The 20,962-nt window shown below is 32.1% G+C and overlaps 2 protein-coding genes across 5 annotated transcripts in view; both read left to right on the forward strand.

The window, feature by feature from the left end:
• LOC113395612 (RILP-like protein homolog) overlaps positions 1-1,610 on the forward strand; it is a 30,702-nt gene extending 29,092 nt beyond the window's left edge. For 2 of the 4 annotated variants that reach the window (XM_026633247.2, XM_026633248.2), the window contains exon 8: positions 1,375-1,610. In XM_026633247.2, the coding sequence (XP_026489032.1) occupies positions 1,375-1,489 (115 nt within the window). In that variant the 3' untranslated portion in view covers positions 1,490-1,610. Of the gene's footprint in view, positions 1-435; positions 467-1,051; positions 1,145-1,374 lie in introns of those variants that run through there. The other 2 variants (XM_026633249.2, XM_064218333.1) reach the window with 2 other exon arrangements.
• An 11,272-nt stretch (positions 1,611-12,882) lies between these two features.
• LOC113395607 (zinc finger CCCH domain-containing protein 13) overlaps positions 12,883-20,962 on the forward strand; it is an 82,941-nt gene continuing 74,861 nt past the window's right edge. The window contains exon 1 of the mRNA XM_026633240.2: positions 12,883-13,140. The gene's annotated coding sequence lies outside the window, so the exon portion shown is untranslated. The remainder of the gene's footprint in view (positions 13,141-20,962) is intronic.

The following is a 20,962-nucleotide window of genomic DNA, read 5'->3' on the forward strand; positions in this document are numbered from 1 at the left end:
AATTTTAATTAAGGGGCGAATTTCCATTATTTAATGTTCTATCAAAACTACGTCACTAAATATTTTTTAACGTTACACGTGACGGAAGTGAGACAAAATATATCGTTTGTAAGAACAGAAACCATAAAATGTTCATCGCGCCGTAAAAGTTTCATATATAATAAAATGTATATGTTATGTTATCTGTTACTTGATATATATCACTATTTCAATACATTCGCTTATGACACGCACGCAGGATATATATATAAGATCACCGCATTGGTATCAATATTAAAACATATATATTTATATACGATATACTTAACAAATTTATGAACATCAACGCAGCTTCTAATTGGTTCTGGTACATTTTTCCCACGATATATGATCATTGGGTGAAAAAACGCATGGAATTTCGGCTTTATTTATCAAAATTTTTTCAATTCTTTTTAGGTGCGTTATTGTTTAAAAAAATATACGGAAAATGCGACCAGGGCCGAAAGAGATCTCAAAGTACGGAATCATCGTAACACTGAGCACGGCGCACGGAATGGCATGGACGTAAATACACTAAACGCTTTTACCGCTTGACCACGCCCCTTGTTGTTGTTTAGTGTCATATTTAGTGTCGTTCAATCAGCTAACATAATTCAGCAGTTTTGTACAAGAATTCATATCACTACATACGAAGCAAGGCTAGTCTGTGTGTCGATTTTTTTTAGTGTTTTTATTTTATTTTTGTCACTGGCAATCAACGATTTTCTCGAGGTTTTTTTTTTCTGTAGCTTGATGCTACTTAGTTATTCTGATAGAAAATAAATATGTTACACTGATTTATAGGCCCTGCATGGAGTCATATTAAATAAAACACACTTCTTTTTACTATTGAACTCCTTGCAATTTACACAGTTTCCGACTTAAAATTTTAGCCTGTTGGCTTAGCTCAAAACGTAATCATTTTTTTTTTATTATTTCTATTTACAAAAATCTCGAGACAAGACTTTTTTTTTTTCGTTTTGTAATTTTTATTTTATTTTTCGTTGAACCCGTCCCTGATATCGATGGATAGATTCTGGTTGGCGCTGACTACCCGCCACGAAGGTCGCCGGTCACCACCGCCGAGGATCTCTTTCGGCCCTTGGTACTGATTCGTGGAATCAAGGTATTAAAATTTAAATAAAAGAATTATATTACAGGATCACGAAGAATATTCAGGACTATTTATATTTTTTTATGTTACTAAATATAAGCTATTAGAGTAGCAAATCGTAACAACTACAGCACTCGTCACCGAGCATAGTAGTGTCATTTAACCCGTCACAGATAAGACGACGGTCGTTCATTCCGTAGTCGGCCGATCGATGTGTACTAAGCGAGCATGTCCGTCCGCAGTTTTCGCAAGCTCTTTGCTGAGTCTGATATCGCCGTGGGCGGGTTCCCGCGCCGGCCGCTGTCGGCGCTGGGCAAGGGCGCCGCCCCCGCCGGCGCCGCCTCCGCCCCCGCGTAGACACTCGGACCCCGCCCCCGACCCCGCCCCCGCACGCCCCGCCCCGCAGACATTACACAGACGCTTCTCCGAAATACGGGCCGTCCGGCCGGAGCTCGACCTCCGGCGAGAACTGCTGCAGCTCGACCTGAACCGGCGCGAGGTGGACGCGTGGCTCGGCAGCGAGTTTGCGGAGCGGGACGAGCTGGAGCCCGACTCCGGGTTCGACCACGACGTCCCGCTGCTGCGGTCCATCTCGCTCGACCGCGGTCTCGAGATTTTCGATTATCTGCAGTCGTTCTCCGTCGGTTCGGACGGCGGCGACGTCTCCGCGTCCAATTGGACGATCGGTTCCGAGGAAGTCGAATCGACCTTGCGTCTCGAGCAGTACAGGAGCTTCGAGGATATACCGGCTTCTCCGGTACGAGCGAGAAGTCGGCACGTATCTTTGGATATGACGAATTCGACGTTCGGCAACAGTTTGGCGCTCTCGGTGCTGAGAGAGAGTTTTAAGGGTATCGATACGGAAAGTGGGAAGGTGACTCCGCAGATCAGGAAGTTACAGAAGACTTATTCCAAGAATTTTGATGAATACAGAGACACCACGAAGAGTTCGTTTGGACATTTAGGACGGGCTGCGACTGAGGTCGATATGAGTACATTGGAACTCGCCGTGCCAATTTATCGGAGTATATCGTATGAGGCAAAAGGAATGGGATTGAATGAAGATAACTTGGTGAATACAAAACTACGCCAGAGAAGATTCGGCGTGACGGCGAATGAATGGCAAGAAAATCCTATCAGAAATTTGAGGAAGGAAGTTTTGATCAGACAGAACCTGAATCGAATGAAAAGTTGTGATGAAGATGATGATGATGTATTTATTAGCAATAGAGATCGTTCACGTCGCGGGTCGGATGAAGCGATCGATGACTCTATACCGTTTGCGTTTCTCAAAGAATGTTATAAGAGGGCAAAGTATAGCGGTAATTTAAGCAACACTAAGCTAAAAAGAAATGTATCATTCCGTACTAATAATGAATTCAGAAACAACATACCCACAATTGTCGTTAACGATGTATCAAATCGTGCTAAGGATAATAGTGTTGCCAGAAAAGATAACAATAGACTAATAGATTCTTCCAATTTAATAGAAGTAGATAGAAATTGTAATTGTAGTATTTGTAGCGAAGACGTCGATGAACATAGAAAATCATTTTTGAGCAGGAATTTACATAAAATATTTATGAAATTAGTATCATATAAGGAATACGGGAGGAAGTTAGCGCTGTGGGATGAAAACAATTGTTTAAACGAAAACGAAATGTACAGTTGTGTTATACATGTTCTGAAATTGTTGCTAGGTCTTTGGTTGAGGCACTTCGATCACAAACAAACCAACATATGTTGCTAGGTGCTTATGTATCTGAGAGTTCTGAATGAGGGTCCGAAGTGGTATAATTCATTGGATTAATAGACATTCTATAACAATAGTTATTCTGTGGGTAGTAGCAGAATTTTTTGGAAAATTTTCATGATATTCTCTATAATATTAATAACGAGTATTAAAATTATGAACTGTCTGGGTCGAACTTACGAATTTCACAATAGAATAAAACTAAGTTGTAAATTCAATATATCAACTTCGTAATTAAAATTATCTTTGAAAAGGAGGAATCCTAATAATAATATAAACTCTTTAAATATTATTTTTTACCAAATAGCAAAATCTATATAATCTGTGCGATTTAAAGAACACCGCTGTCGCCGTTAAACGTCATCGATACATTTTGATCAGATTGCTTAAATATTGAATTATATTTCTAACATAACCGTTTTCATACCTTGATTTTGCCGGTGACGGCGTTTTTAATTTTTTATTTATTGAATATATATCTTTATTTTCTATTAGTGAAACAGTATTTCAAAATAATATTTTATTTAATTCAACAAATGGTCGACGCGTAATTTTAATGTAGACCATACCCGTCAGTCAAATTCGTCGGACGGTTACAATACACGCAATTTAAATTGACCGGTGTGAAGTTAGGCTCTCCGATGACGTTAGTAAAGTAATTTTAACGATAATCGAAATTGTACGTCTAATTATTACAGCCACTCGTGACTAATTTCATACCGGCCATTTTGAATCGTGCTTTTTTATATCTTATAGCTCTGACATTTTATATACCTAACGTTTTATTGCCATTATCGGGGACGAGTTTTTTTTTAATTATTAATTTATTCTTCGTTGTTAATATATTAATGGTTCAACTATATCAAATGATATGTCTTAGGAGTGACCAATATATTATTATTATAGGGCTGTGTATTTGTGAAACTCGTGTATGTGTGTGTTGAAAACTGTAATTAAATAGAGGTTTAATGAATAATATTTATTTTAAAATATCAATGTCTAGTGATTTTAAAAACATGTACCCCATTTATCGTCACATATATATTCTATAAAGTTAATCGGTGTTTGTTTAAGAATACGGATACCTTTTCAAGTTCATCGTTAACGATTAAATCATAAGTTTATCGATAGAGATATTCAGCCAGTGAATAATCGAATTATTTCGAAGCAACTGCGTTTAAATTGAATTTTCATGACCAATGCTTAGAATGTATTACTGGTAAACTACTTGTAAGGAGGCCCCTAATTCATCAGATGTTGATTAATATCTATTCGTCGACGCCCCCTTTGGGTAGGGGCCTTTGTTAAACAAATGTCACTATATTACACTAAGTCTTTAATGTTCTTCAATTCAAATTAAATGCATGTTAATAATAAAATTCAATTAATAGCGTGTTTAATATTAATTGTAATATATTTATTAATATTAGTTCGTTGTTAGTTACAAGTACCTTTACGGTTCTATATAATACTGGTCGAGGGCAAGTAGCATGGTTATTTTTTCAATTTATAGATCTTGGCATGTTACAACTGATAAATATTAACTTTTAAGTTTAGAACATTTCATTAATATACCGAGCTCATTATTGTTGGACTTATACTAAATTCAAATTTTTATTCCAAAGACAATTTTGTTTTTATAATCTGTCCAACATAATTTGCAAGGTAAACACAAAACGCATGCGATCTTTATGAAAAAATAGTTCAGTAATTTAATTTATGTGGAAAAGATTTTGCGACAAAAACAAATGCGTTCGAAAGTAAGTACCTAGCGAATGTAATTAAAGCTAGTTCTAGATCTAATATGTTGCATAGCACTGAAGTATAACGGTACATTTATTTACTCTGTAAAAAATCTTTGCAGATGGCTTTCATTGGTGTTCAAATGTACGTATTTAAGAATTCTGAGAATGAGAAAAAACAACGATTAAGTAAAAGTAGAATTCGAGAAAATGTTGTTGTTTATTAACTTGCCAATTTAAATTAAATTTGTGCTAATTTTACATTATATATTTGGTTCTGGCAACATTCTGTTTTTATCGTGCTTTTTTTTATTTTTTACTATTCCATTTTGCGCCAATTCTTTTTTTAAATCTCTCTGCTAAAAGTTTATCTGTACTTCTTGGAATAAATAATGATTTTTGTGGCACTCTGGTACACATTTGGCCTAATAAAAATGAATAATTTTCTAAATATATTTTTTTTATTCTTGTGACAAAGACGATAATCTAAATTCATGTTTTAATTACTTCTTAATGCTGATATGAATTATGCCATGAATTATGGCATAACTGTATTGTCATTTCAAATTTATTTTATAGAATGTGACAAAGAAAAAATCCTAAAATAACAGGATTTATTTGATTGAATAGTGTTGTAATTGAATGTTATAAAATTAATCGTTAACGTAGATAAAATAATAATACTAATTACTATCTGGACTTATTAACGTTCCGCAGTGAACAATAATGTGATATGTAAAATTTTTGATCGGAAGTTAATGAGTCAGACACACCTGCGTGACGTAGTTGAAATGACAGAGAACTTTTTATGTCAAACGCGTTACTTGCGCTACTAGACTAGCCTAGACTAGACTACAGCATCAGAAACATTAAATTTGTCGCAATTATGTGACAGTAACATTATACGGCATTACGTATCACAGGCGCTAAACTGACACTAGCAAAGGTGTGTTCGAACCTTTACACTTTCGAATAGATTAGACTTAATCAAAACGCGTATAGTTTTGTGTGCCTCCTATAATAGCGGTCTTCATCACACTATTAAAAGTAATGCAATTTCTATTATACACTATTTTTAATTAAGTTATTATCCGAGCGTATTTTCTGCTCGTTAGTATAAGACAAATGTAATCATTCCTAAAACTTCTTTCATAGGTATGTGTATGGCCTGCAATCGTATTTAACATGCATACGTGTATTTTGGCCTTGAACAATAAAAAGCTCAGCTAAATTAGTTTTTCTTCTCACAACAAATGTTTTTGTTATCTGGCAATACCTTAACTATGAAATAAGCATTTGATAATTATTATTTACTTATTTTTATTGACAATCATCAGTGTCATGCGTTAAATAATGCTAGTCATAGTACTACTGGGTACTAGATTTAAGATATTCGATAAATAGTGGAATGTTCTGGTGTTCTTTTTTAAACGAAGGTTTAACAATTATTTTCCTGTTACTTCAAAATGGTTCGATTTTTAAATCGAAGTACGCTCTGCCTTCGTAAAATGTTTCGACCTTGCTATGCCATACCTGGTAATGTTCCACTATTCATAATGAATACAATTACATTTTTTTTTGGTTTTCGGGGAACACGGCAGAAGTTTATACACAATTGTCTCCTATGTAGTTATAAATTGAAACGTTTTATGTTAATCTTGTAGAATGTTAAAAATGTACGACAGTTTATTGGTAAATAATTACGAAATTTATAAATTGACGGTGTCAAAATAATTAAAATATGTTTATAATAAGTTGAAAATGTGTTTTATTTGTGTTATTCCCGTATATATATATTTTTAAATAATTTGTTGTCGTCCTTGGCTACGCTAGCGTTATTGGGGTGTTAGGCATAAAAAATAGTCTATTAGATGTACTTCCGTGCTTCAAGCTTGCTTTATACCAAATATCATTAAATTCAGTAAAGTTGTTTGGTCGAGAATGAGCAACAGACAGACAGAGTTACTTTCACTTTTATAATAATAAATTATTTCGATGACTTTTTCGATTCAACTATTTGCGTAAAGATCATTAGGTTATATCAGTTTCGGAAATTATTTCGCTAATCACATGTAAATAAATGGGAGAAATATTCAGAAGAGTGCGCAACTATACTGATATATTTTTTTTAAATCGTCTCTTGGATGTAGTTTGTGTAAGCCCCTATAGGTAGGTACCACCCACTCATCAGACTTTTTACTCAATATTGTTGTGTACCTTTTTGAAGGGTAAGTAAGCTAGTGTAATTACAGTCGGTGGCGCATTAGCGATCTAAGGTATGGTTACTACTTCTTACAGCGCCATCGGGTGGCCCATGAGCTCGTCCGCCTACCTATATTGTGTTCCTCTTGATAGGCGTCTTAACCGAGACATCTCTACTTCTTCATATAATCTGCCTAAACAGCCTGGCAATCGACCAAGACGACTGGAGAGAGTTCACGTTCAGAAACAAAGACAACGTGCTTTAAAATCCATACCCGGAGTATGGATTTTAAAGCTGGTAAGATTTCTTGTTAGAGAATACAATTAGCCTCCGATCTCTCGCTGCTGCAACCTGCAGATAGCATACATAAATACTACTGTTAAATCATTCCCTTATCTTAGAAAATACAAAATTTATACAACAACAAACTTTAGAAGAAAATTGTGCTGAATTTTGAAGTTTGTTTATAAAAAAAAAACTTACCCTAATAATTATGTAAAAAGATATAAAATGAAAATTCGTCAGTTTATTTAAAGAACCACTTTTCGTAAAGGACATAAGTTTGTAAAATAAAAAAAATATCATTTATTATCAAATGATATAATCAACTTAAAATAATTAATGAATATCATAAAGTTTTATAAACATTTATTATTGGTTGAATGTAGTCATTAAATTCAGTTTTTGTTTTTTTCAATTGCGATATGATAAGCAACAGGTTTTCAACAATTTTCCTCTCGACAAAAATATTATTATAATTCTATGTAAAATATATTCAAAACTAAATTAGACTTGCAATAAATTAAAAAAGAAGCGTCTGGCATTTTGATTGTGACATTAGCCTTTATGACATATATTTAAAGAATATTATGATATATTAATAATTCATCTATTAAAAAAAAACATAAAACCGCAAGCGTTGATATTTTTACCCTGACAAATTATATTTAACCTCATTTCATGATTAATTTTATATGAAAGTATTTTAAAATCGTAAATAAATAAAACATTTCATTTTTAAAATATTAGTTTGTATTAATTTAATTTAATAATATATTTTTTTAGAGAAATTAAATTGTGTGATTTGAATTTTTAATTAGAAAATATAGTAGCACATCTGACAGTCTATATTTACTCATTTTCTAAAGTAATTTAATTGCTTATCCAACTTACATATAGTCAATTGATTAATGAAAATAATGCAAAAAAATCCGTGAATTGTCAAGTCTCTAAAACAAAATAATATAAAACTTTTAGATTGTATCGTATATGCCTGTTTTTACTTGTCGAATAAAATCAATCGAAGAATTACTTATCGTCCATCACCGCCGCCATCTACTGGACCGGTTTGGGTGAGCTCACGACAGGTTGTGACTTGCGACCTACATAGACCAACTTTCTTTGGATCGAAAAAAAAAAACCAATGGTTGACAGGTCGAATATTTTTGAAGCCCCGGGTTAAGCTATCCGTTACTCACAAACACTTGTTTCGATCAACGGTGCTCAAAGTTTATCTTGTGATTAATATATCTGCTACTGTTCAAATCATCATGAACGAACTGATTTTGGCTCGCTGGGATTTGAATATATAAGCTATGTTTGGTAACTAGAAATATGTGTATTTACCGAGATACAAAGTTAGGGATTTTGTATGAGCATATGATATGATAATGAGCTGCCTCATGGTGAAGTTTCTGCAAGAACTATTAGACATTCCTTACAACGTTTTTGATCTTCTAAACGATGGAATGTAATACAATGAATAAATTATGTGTGGGTTGCATCGACCCAGCCCTTACTTCACCACCGAAAAATAAAGATTAATTTATGGAGTAAATAGGACTCTGATTTTAAACAAAACTAGTCCGCTATTTTAAGAAGCTATATCATGATGATTTCGATCTTTCGTTTTTTTTAAACAGACATAATTCTTAATGGGTGAAGCTGCTAAATAGTTACTAGAATAAAAAAATGAGCCATACAGTATTTGATATGGTGATAATATCTGACATCTCATCTTGGTACTAAGCAACATTCCCATTCAATTCTCTCAGAAAAAGAGTTGGTACTGTCTGACAGCTGACTGTAGCACCGCTCAAGCTTATTGGTCAGGTACCAGTTCCGTTCCATTTCACGAAATAACTCTCGCAGATTGCAATAATAGCAACACCAATAAAACAATTGATATAATTAATTATTTATCGGTCACAATAAAGTTTGAAGACCACTGGACAAGAATTATTGTGTCTATGAATGATAAACAGTTTAAGCTCAATTTTATTCAGTTGTTCAATATGTTAGTAATGGACAGCGAGAAATTGTACACATGATTCAATGACGTTTATGTAAATTAGACGTTTGGCAGTTTCAGGTAATGTATGCGCTATATAATCTTTACTTTTTATAAGTTTACTAGATCATATATATATCAAGTTTTTTTTTAAGCTACGATAGCACAATTTATGGAATTAGTATATCATAATCAGAGATCGTTGGTTCAAATCTGGACTAGCTAAATCTGATGCTCGGTGCTGAAGACATATTTATCTGACGATTTTCGACGTCACGTCCTCGATTCTACTTCGACTATTCCTCGAAAAATAAACTTCAGCTAAGTCGTAACTGAGGGGAAATTCTACTAATCTATAACGGTAATGATACGTTCCTAATTTTATTTCGATCCAACTTCGACCGAACAGCACAACTAGATTGTTGTGTTAATAGAATATGGAAACGGCTATGATTACTTTTCGAAAAGTCATAATTTTGTAGTAGAATGAACCCCCTAGTCACATGAAACAAAGGTGTGTGTAATCCAGATATACAGAGTATACTAGCAAGACTATTTTTATTGTTATTAGTAGTTTCAATAGTATATTTGGGCCGATATTATAAAAAGGTCAAGAAAGTTCGATTAGTTGTGTGAATTATCTGCTATATAATTTATATTTCTATACACTATTTTTCTATGATATCGGTAAGCGGACGAGCAAATGGGCCACCTGATGGTAAGTGGTCACCACCGCCCATAGACAATGGCGTTGTAAGAAATATTAACCATTCCTTACATCACCAATGCACCAACAACCTTGGGAACTAAGATATTACGTCCCTTGTGCCTGTAGTTATACTGGCTCACTCACCCTTCAAACCGGAACACAACAATACTGTGTACTGCTGTTTGGCGGTAGAATATCTGATGAGTTGGTTGTACCTACCCAGACGGGCTTGCACAAAGGCCTGCCACCAAGAATATGTTAATACCACACTATGTTACTTTACGTCAGTAGTTCCCAAACTTATTTTTCTCGTGGACCACCTACTGGCATGTGTCCGTAACCACAGTTTGAGAGAAACACTAAACGTAGACCCCCAGCAAGTCTCCCGTGGAGCCCTGGGGGTCCACCTGGACCACTTTGAGAATCACTGCTTTATGTCATATTTAATATGAGATAATAATAATATGTGGCTATAACTACTAAATCATAGTTATTTGAAGTTATCGGTCGTTAAAATACCGGAGGAAGCATAAATATATATACTCGATTGACAGGTCTTTCATCACACTTAGAATATAATGAATGAATTTATCGTCACTCGACCGACTCACTATAAACCGTCCACGACTTTAATTGCCTTCGTGAAAAACAGTATTTTTGTTACTACTTATTTTCCCTCGCAATGTCGCGTGTTATACGTGTATGACGTTTTTCTTTATTCAAATATATTCTAGCTATATATTCTACATATGTAGCAAAAAGTTAACTAATTATTCAAATGTTATATATCAAATTAAGTTAAAAAAAGTAAAACTCGAATACGTAAAGTACGAAATCTTTGATTATTTATGTCTCGATAGACTGAGAAAGATGAAATCGCGTTGAAAAAAATAGTGGCCATCTGTTGGCCGCTAAGTACACGCACACTAGTAAAATTGTTTGCAACGTACACCAAGATAATAAAGTTGGTTTGTTTGTTGGTAGAGTAGAATTTATAAATGAAAACCATAACTTGATATCAAATTCGATCCATAGCGTATTATATAAAAAAAACCTTAGTTTTTGGTTTAATATGACATCTATGCCATACGCAGGACTCATAAGACCGAAGATAACGGCACCTCACATGTCAAAATATCACTAGACACTTAAAGAAACTATACAAGAACGGATGAACATAAAATACATACATAGACCGCTAAAATATTAATCCACCTTGCCTCTGTATTAGAGTAAAAATAAAAGATACGTGTATTCCAACCTTATTACTCGCTTATTATCGTAAAATGTTCTCTTACGCGGGATAAAATGTAATTGTGTTTTTTTAGATACGTCATTTTCGTTCATGAACATAAAAAAATTGTACTCAGAACTGCGTGTTACAAATAACATGCATATTTAATCTCGGAGCGTGCAGTTTCTCAATTTTCTATTGAAGTCGACAATCGAGACACGCGCAACTGTTTCGAAATAAATGGAAAACGAAAAATAGACATTTTTACTTTTAAGTAATAACCGATTATGACATTCAATTCGAACGCGATCGCAGTCGATTGTTAATACGATTACATTCATTTGATATTTTATTTATTAATTGATATATAATAACATTTTGAAGTAGATATCACGTATTTTATGGTATAGATTGGCGGACGAGAAAATGGACCCCCCATAGTAAGTGGTCACCAACACCCATAGACAATGGCGCTGTAAGAAATACAACCATTCCTTACATCGCCAATGCGCCACCGATCTTGGGAACTAAGATGTTATTCACCCTTCAAAACGGAACACAACAATACTGAGTACTGTTGTTGTGCGATAGAATATCTGCTGAGTTGGTGGTGAATATGCCATGAAGTGAATGTTTTTATGTTAACACTTTTATTGGAGATATGTTTAGCTAGCCCGCGTTACCAAAATATTCTTATATAAAAAATATCCCATATAAAAACATCCCATAATATTTCTTTTAATCTTAAGAGATCTATGTACGACGACGATGCCCTAAGCAGAAATCCGAGACAATCTGGGACTTGCTTGAAGGCCTGAAGAAAAATTCCATCATTTTTTAATTTGATTCACAGTAGGTAAGTTGACTTTATCTATAATCTATAATAATATTATAAATACAAAAGTAACTGCGTCTGTTTATCTGTATGTTGCTCTTTCACGGCCAAACCACAGAATTTAATAAAATTCTTATTTGCATGAAACAAGCTTGAACTCCAAGGAAGTTTTAAATCTACTACAGTCTACAACTTGTATTCGATATGTAAAATGTCCAGTTCTAGTACATTAATATTATAAGTATACTAAATACTTAGAACTACTTAGCGAATGAAGCCGAAAAATCAATCAATCATAAAGATATTTTTAATAATAATTGTACCGGTAAGAGCAATTACGTGATGAAGACGTTTGATAATTGTAAGGTAGTGCCCGAGGTATTGTGTTATACGACAGCAGCAAATGTAGAATGTGAAGGTGTGGATTATTTTTTGCAATCATCTATCATTGGCAAACAATTCTTGTAGAACTCATGAATGTGGAATATTTAGTTGGAGTGTTGTGTTTGTGTGCGTTTACCGAATATCGAGGCCGTACCACGGGATGTCGACGGGTATACGACGCTCGATGCTTCGTGATACTTTCAAGATTCTTCTGTTCTTGTTTTATTTTGTTTTGTTTGCATTAGAACTTTGTGCTTTTTTTCATTGCACTTTATTTACACAATATCGTAAGTTATTCTTAAGTTACTTAACCACAACTTAGTTACTTGTTTTATGATTATTTAAACATGATTATCCAACCGGTTAAATATTTATAAATAAAATAAATCTCAATATAATACAAGCGACTGCCTTTCTAATAATTATAATAAAGTATTAGTAATAATTATACTAAACAAATCAAAAAAATGTAAATAAATTGTTGAAAAATTATTCTTAAACGATGTATTTTAAGTATTTTAAATTCTTCAACTATCAAAACTAATACTGTCATACTACAATAAGTAAAGGTGAGCTCGGCGCGGGCGCAGCTAGTGACGTGTCTCTCACTTCTCTTCCTCCAGTGAACCGCCGACTGTCGCGAGAGATTGACGTGTTACTGCACCTTATTACGAATTACTAAATTGGTGTTCACTTACAAGTGTCTACAACTATTAACTTCTTAAAACTAACTTTTCGCTTTCGAAAAGTTCGCTTTTGGTATCAAGGACAAGTGCTTCAAAGTTTAGATAAATAAAAGTGTTATTTGATATAATTTGTGATTTCCAGGATTGTTGCGTGCTTTTAACGGATCGATCGGTGAGTTGCGTTGTTTTCAAAACGGATTCCGTTTTGTTCTTTATTCGGTTTAAGATTAAGTATACACTTTTAATTGCGAAAAGCACCTGTAACCCGAAAAAAATAATAATGAGTACCGTTAGTAAGTTGAAATGTAACGTTTTCTTAACCGAAAAATGCCTTATGGCATACAACGGAAGTTATTTCAATGGAATCTATATCTATTACATGTTGGAAGAAAAAACTGAGAATGATGAGTTTTTTGCGGGTATGTGAACAATATCGTTAGTAAAAACAACTCGTATGACCTCTCGATAGAGTATATAATGTGTATTAAGAACGTGTTCCTATAGACAGTAATTATATTCGAATGTTTGCTATGTAGATAATATTATGATATAATTTGTACTGAGAAACTTGTCCATGATGTAATAACAGTTAAGGTAGAGGTACTTTATTTCCATCTCTAAAGATTCTGTACCGTAAATCTTTATATACATATGTCAATATAGCTTAACAACTTTGTTATTATATTTTTCTCGAGATATTATATGGACATTATGCACTCCAATATTGTAATATTCTTCGCGTATACATTTAAGAGATAGTCTGTATGTGCCTTTCACATCTGAATATTAAATATCTAGTCTCAAACTGCGTTCGAACGTCAATTAAATAGGTATTCTATTAACAGTTAGTGTAGTTTATAAATATAATTGTCTTCTTAAAAAATCGTTTAAAATATCTACTAATTATATTCTCATTTTAAACTTTTAATTAAAAACACCCAATAGTCTAAAACAGTTTGAAAATTGGAATTATTCCATGGTAATATGAGTAAACCTAAATTATATTAATTCGTTTTTTTTAATCAATAAATAGCCTAGCCTAGATCTCGCCCATAAACCATATGTAAACATCACGACACAAGAAAAATAATCCAAATAACAAATACATTTTCGTATTTATGAAATTATACGGTCACCATTTTTAATAAAATATTCATTTTGTTCAATGTTTTTGATATCTTAAATATGTTAACCTAGTTAACTACCTGTACAGTTATTTTAAATGTATTTCTACGAATTAAATATGTAGCAAAAACAATGATAAGCACGTTCTAGGACATTGCGGACATCCTACATGCATTTATAAGTAAAACGAATAATTTTTAAACTTTCTAATAATAATAATAAGAAAAAGTATATTTAATATGGAAACAAATTAACTGTTATCGATATTAATTTACTTACTATAAACAGGTTTCTATTAACAATGAAGTTTTATGACCGTTTCAAATTTTACTTTTACGATAAGTTTTTTATCAAAATACCAGTCAAATCTCAATGCAATATAAATATATTCTTAAACAAAATCACATTACTTTTTAAAAATAATCTTACTGACTATGTTTCTTCATGTAGTTTATTTTAGCAATTTCGTCTAATTAGTTTCGACTTTCTATTTGAAATTATTAAATTAATTTTGTAAACTTTAGTGTGGATTTCGTCTAATTTAAACATTGTTTTAAGACTTTAGGGTAATTAAGTTATTAAAAAGGACTCAGTTGAAAATATATTTGATGTTGCTATTTATGTTTATATAAAATATTTATATTTATATAAATATGTGATTAATAAAAAGAAGAATTTATTATTTAAATACTTTTTATAGTTGTACAATAAACGTATGCAACAGAGATTTTAAAATTAAATACATTAAAAGTAATAAGTAATGGTTTTGGTATTGAACACGCTATTAATTTTCAAACGTCCTAATTTTTCTACTTTTAAAATTACTACGGATACGAATTCTATGATTAAACAAATACGCATTATATAATTATGCGTCGAATGAAATTAATTTGTAGATAATTTTCTCAAAATAAGCGTGACATTATTCTAAAACCAATTATATCACGGGACCGGACGGGAAATATGCCATAATTTGAAGTTCCTAACATTGAACGCATTGCAAACGCGACGAAAAATAATAAATAATAATAATTATTCATATTATAATAATTGTTATCAATAAACAAGTGTATTAATTGGATACAATAACGATTGTTTTGAATTACAAAGAATTCAATCATCAATGTATCAAACTGTTTTCTTGTTTCCAAACAACAAAAAGTACTTCATTGGCATATTGATTCATAAGTATCAAAAATTTTAATATAAACGATAAAGATTTTCAAAATACTGTACTACTTAAGTTAAACAGTAAATTTAATTCCGATTCTGTCGATTCTGTTAAAGGTTCTACTTCAAGTTTCTAGGCAAACACATATTATGTGCTACTGCAAAGAATTCGCACATCGGTTTTTCAGTTAAGGTACATTACTAGAGTAGGCGTAAAACTAGCACACTCATTATTAAATTGGTAAAAGTAGAAAAGTTTTAAGGTTTTTACAGCACTCGTAGCTTGAAGCCAGCTAATTTAGCTGCTTAGCATACATATAGTATGTGTTTGCGAAAAATGTTTAATTGAGAAAAAGAGCACTACTAAATTGCAACAAACTATTGTTATGTGCCAACTAGCACAAGTTGCAACGAACGTGTATCTCAGGAGTATGCACAATTCGTAAGCTTTTTATGTCCGTATTTTTATTTGTATATATATATGTCCGTACACAGAGAGCATGTCGTAACTTAACACACGAACTAGTAGCAAATAAGCATGCTTGTTAAAAGAATGCTTATTTCATGCCATTGGTCAATAATAACATGATTTCAGGTCAATAATTATATGCATATTGTCAGTACCGAGGTGATAAGTCATTCCGTTTTCTTCGCCACATGTAATGAAACTAAAACGTGCTTACATAGAATATTAAATTGATAATTAAAGTATGCGGTTGTTTCTTACTTACTTATTACAAAATATAAAAGAAATAGATAAACGATTAATAGTTATCAGGAGACGAAGTAAACAACAAAGCTATAAATGCAACTGTTTAATATCCTTTAAGCGAGATGTTTCAAATGAATCGAAACATTTTTATACTCTTAGAATTTAAGATACCTAAGATATTTAGTTATATCATCTAAAAGACAAATCAGTTTGAGTATTTTCGTAAAATAGAAAAAATATATCTACAAATAGATAGATACATGATTTAGAAATATAACAATAATAAACAATACCCATTGTAAATAGCGTAATACAAAAGACATCAACGAAATCCTTATCGAAATTAAGATAATATTTGTGATACAATTTGTAGCAGGATTTTGCAATTTTAGTATCAATATTAGAAATATTGGGAATTCTTAATTTAATGGTTAAAATAGTGAAAAGTGATAAGTGTAAAATCAAAATCATTATTATTTTTGGTGTTTATAATATGTCGCCTGAAACAAAATTGTGGTCCTTTGTATTAATAATACATGATATCATAAACTCATGTCTTTATGTCATATTTCAACTTTGGCTAATTTACGCGAAAATTTCCGCTGGCCAATGTTAACAGATAATATGACCACTTAAATGTACATATATGTCAAACGAAATGAGCGCGTTAGTAATTTATTACAAGAGAAAGTTAATTATTTCCTTGAAGAACAAAGCTAATTTTTACATATTAAAGAAATTCATTTATCAGGTTTAACCATGAAATAAGTTTCCTCATTTCAATTTCAATGATGATTAATTGCAAGCTCAATTTGTTCGCTTGTTGAATCGCGACTGGAATGGCATGCGAAAGAAAGTGGCTTGCGGATTACGAAAAAATGTATAATATATGCAGTATTCGAATGCAAAGAAAAGTTCAGCATTTTATTTTGAAGATTTTTAAACTCGCATTACGATTGCAATATTGCCAAAGCCTAATATAGCTCTTTAAAAAAAAAAAAAGATAAATAAATACTTTTTGCACTGACAGATTTACTAAATTACTAATTTTAATTTTGTATTGGATATGTGGAATTGAAATCCTTTTCGACCTTTAGGATCGCACTTAAAGAATTTAATCAATGACCGTGAAATAACATTAACCTTCTTTTAATTTTAGTATAAAGTGTTTTTATTTACATAAATTCACGTCCGCATCTTTAAAAGAAACGTAATATTTGAATTATTCTTTAATTGTAAAATTGTGTGCATACGTACATATATCGATTAACCGTGTCGTGGGACTAGTGGTTAGACTATATGGGCTTAGATTCTGATAGTAGTAGGTTTAAATCTCGGATTATACAATTCGCATTAGCAGTCCTCAGTTTGGAAGTTAGCAGTGTTAATTCGTGCTTTCGGAAAGTAAAGACGCTGGTCATGCACCTGAACCCAGATTGCTGATCTGTCTATGAGGATGTTATGTATAAAGCGCGCTCCTGTGTGTGCAATTACATTGGTGTATTATAACATACCTCTCTTGCTTGAGTAGTTCTATTCAAAAATCGTAATAAATACTGAATATACCAAAATGAATCTATTTTAAACACTAATAGTGGGCGCCAGCGGTCTCGCTCGCGTCAAATGTTAAGCATACAAACGTAGCCCATGTCCTTCCGTTCAAACTTGCTTCATATCAAATTTCATCAAATTCGAATTATTAGTTTCAACAAACAGATAGACAGATAGACAATCAGTTACTTTTGCATTTATAATATTGGTATACATCATTGTTAAATTCCATATTTCCATAAGACCGATTAAGGCGTCCACGCAATGACAGCTTCTACTTGTAACCATTATTCGGTAGCTAAGTCAGATTAAATTGCCATGTAATTGTCAGTAGGTCGTTATAAAAAGGGAGTTAGTTACTTTGTAACTGTCAATGGTTTATTTATTACGCGCATCCAAGAAATCCTAGATGACAGCGACCACCCATGACAGTCCTCCCTTGCATATTTTTTATTTTATCTGTGTAATATGACGATAGACGAATATGAACCGTATTACAATGCGTTACAGTTTATTTTTAGTACCGGATATGTAATGCTTTAAATTACATGCGGAAGGCTTCTATAAATAAAAATGTACGCAGCTTAAGACTTTTTGTATTTATATTATAATTAATGTAAATTTTATAAAATCGTGAGGTCGTACTTTAAAAGCTTATAAGATTAGAAAAAAATCTTATAAACGTATTATTCTGAGTTCATATATATACTCTATTCCAACCATAAGAGAAGAAAAGCATGATTAATCTATGATATACACAATAGATTTGCGATAAAATGGCGTTTTGAATGTTGACGAAACTGTTATAGGAATTTTGGAAGAAAAATTAAAAGGAATATAAGTAATAAAGTGTAATTGTGTTGTATTATAAATAAAGATATATTAATCATAAGAACTTAGTAGTGCACAATATAGTTCAGTCCCAAATCGCATAAAATACGTAAATCTAAGGCTTGTTTATCTTTTTTCCTACTTCGATTGGAATATGTTATATGTTCATACTAATTTGTGTTGTTGTGACAATGAAGATGGGAACCGGTTAAAGATTCGGTTGCAAGATTAGAACCAAACATATTAACAGGCGAAGTTAAATAAAACTAAAAAAAATATGACCAAGTTTTTTTTAGGAATTTTCTTTCTTTCATGAAGTCTACGTATTTTAAACTAAGTTAGTCTTTTCTAACTTTACAATTTATTTCTTTCATCAGAGCGGAACGCCTACAAATGTGATAGCTTAAACATGCGTGAATATAATTTTATTTAATAATTAATTCTCAACTAGCTTTCTATACTTTTCGAAAGAACTAATTTAATTAAAAAAAACAGTTTTTCAGGATGTTTTTTTTTATAATAATTGTAGCCTTGAATTAAGGATTATATACAGGACAGTCCCGCTGAATACGGGACGTATGGTCACGGTAATCTTGACTCGGTTTCGTTATCAATTTTCAATGTACTTATCTGCGTTTCGTATTGTACTTTCTTGTTTCAAAGCATCATGGTCTTAGTGGCTTTTGTAGGCCATTCTCACCGCTTGTCACGACTGACATTATTTTATTTTGTAATATTATAAAATGGAACATTTGCATTAAGTGAATTATTATTTACTGGCGTTTTCCATTGAGATTCAAACTCAAATTTAAATATATAAGAAAGCAAAACGGTATGTAGATAATTTAACTATTATTTTATGGTTTTTTCTATATCTACGTAATGTCCTAGAAGTACTGTGTTTATTAGAAAGATGTCTCAGCAATATAAAATAATTGTAATGCGTTTGTCGTTATATAAGAGAAGTACCAGCTATAAAAGTCCCACTGTTTCGCTCAATCCTAGTTAAGCTAAAATTCGGATTTTCACTTCTCTCCAATGGTGTTTAGTACGCCTGACACACGTAGATTCCTTGACCAAGTTTGAAAGCGCAAAATTGAACTATAATTCACGTGTCACAGGGCATCTCGTCTTAATGTACAACATTTATATATATTCTGCTATTAAAACCTAACAAGATTATTTATCAACGAATTATTAATGGTACGTGTATTTAAAGCCGACAGTTTGGATTGTTTTCGCGCGCATCTAATGACAAAATCGTGTTCGATTTGTGATTAGACCTCAGTTAAACCTCTTTTATAATTAATTTATTAGTTATTTAACATACATAATATATATGTGTTTTAATAAATGTTTTGATATATTTCATAGTGTTGAATCAAATTTTTCACATATGACATTACATAGACTGCATTTTTAAACAGTATACCTGAAAATAAATAGTTTTAACGAACGAATCTAGTCTCTGTAATGAATAAGTAACATAACTAATTAATTTATTGGTTAATGATAGTTTTTGTATGGAAATCAACAAATACAAGACATTAATTTAATTATATACAGTCGACTGTTTAATTAATTTGAAAATAAAAGTAATTACTGAGTTTCTTGCTGGTCCGTCGCGGTAGAATCTTCAATCCTAACCAGACGTAACGTTACGATCAATAAAATATTGTAACGTGAAGATTTATAAGTTTTCACAAAGGCCTACTTGAATAAAAAATATTTTGATTAAAGTCACACACTATTAACAGTATCGATGATTAAGGCCATGGTGACTTACAGCTGTGCCGTCAGCCTTGCTACGATATGTAAGAATGAAGATCACACAAACGACGTTAACATATGACCTATTGCTTAGTTAAAAAATAAAAGAGATTCCTATTTCAAAATGAAATTATATTACATACACGTTTCTCATAAGGCAATAATTCTTCAGCGCTTTCTAGAACATAAATAAACCAATTCATACAAAACAATCTTAAGCAATCCACGTTGCTAGTGCTTTCGAAAGTTTCCGACGCGCCATCATTATTGACGTATCTTCGATTGGTCTCTCGATTTTATGTAACAATTATTAACAGACCTCAAAGTAAAAGATACCGGTTAAAGGTATCGAATAAATAACGTAACGCACTTAACACATTTAATATTATCAACGGTAATGTTCGAAACTACATTCCGATCCGGTAGTTTAACATTTAATTTTATCTTCTAAAATGACGATTCAACAACGCTTGTACTATTTGGATCAAGAAAAATATTGTTCTTTGAGCGGAGAACGAGTTCAAGACTAGATATGACTGTTGCTTTGTTGAAGACTAGGTTAATATTGGTTTATTGGCAAGCACCATTTCAATTTAATTTTTGTTTTTTATTTTCAATATGAGATACTATGATGAAGTTCCGAAACAAAACGTTTTGAATTCATTGTTCCTGGTGATAATCGTAATATACATTTCGCAATCGCACTATAAATTATTGTTATTATTATCTACAGAATATATTATATACGGCAAAACGGCTAAAGTGTTTTGGCGTATTTCAATATGAATTCAGTTTCATTTATAAATTTTGATACATGAACTACTGTTCCGAAAGA

The sequence above is a fragment of the Vanessa tameamea genome, chromosome 21 (genome assembly GCF_037043105.1).
Source record: "Vanessa tameamea isolate UH-Manoa-2023 chromosome 21, ilVanTame1 primary haplotype, whole genome shotgun sequence".
Lineage (NCBI taxonomy): Eukaryota > Metazoa > Arthropoda > Insecta > Lepidoptera > Nymphalidae > Vanessa > Vanessa tameamea.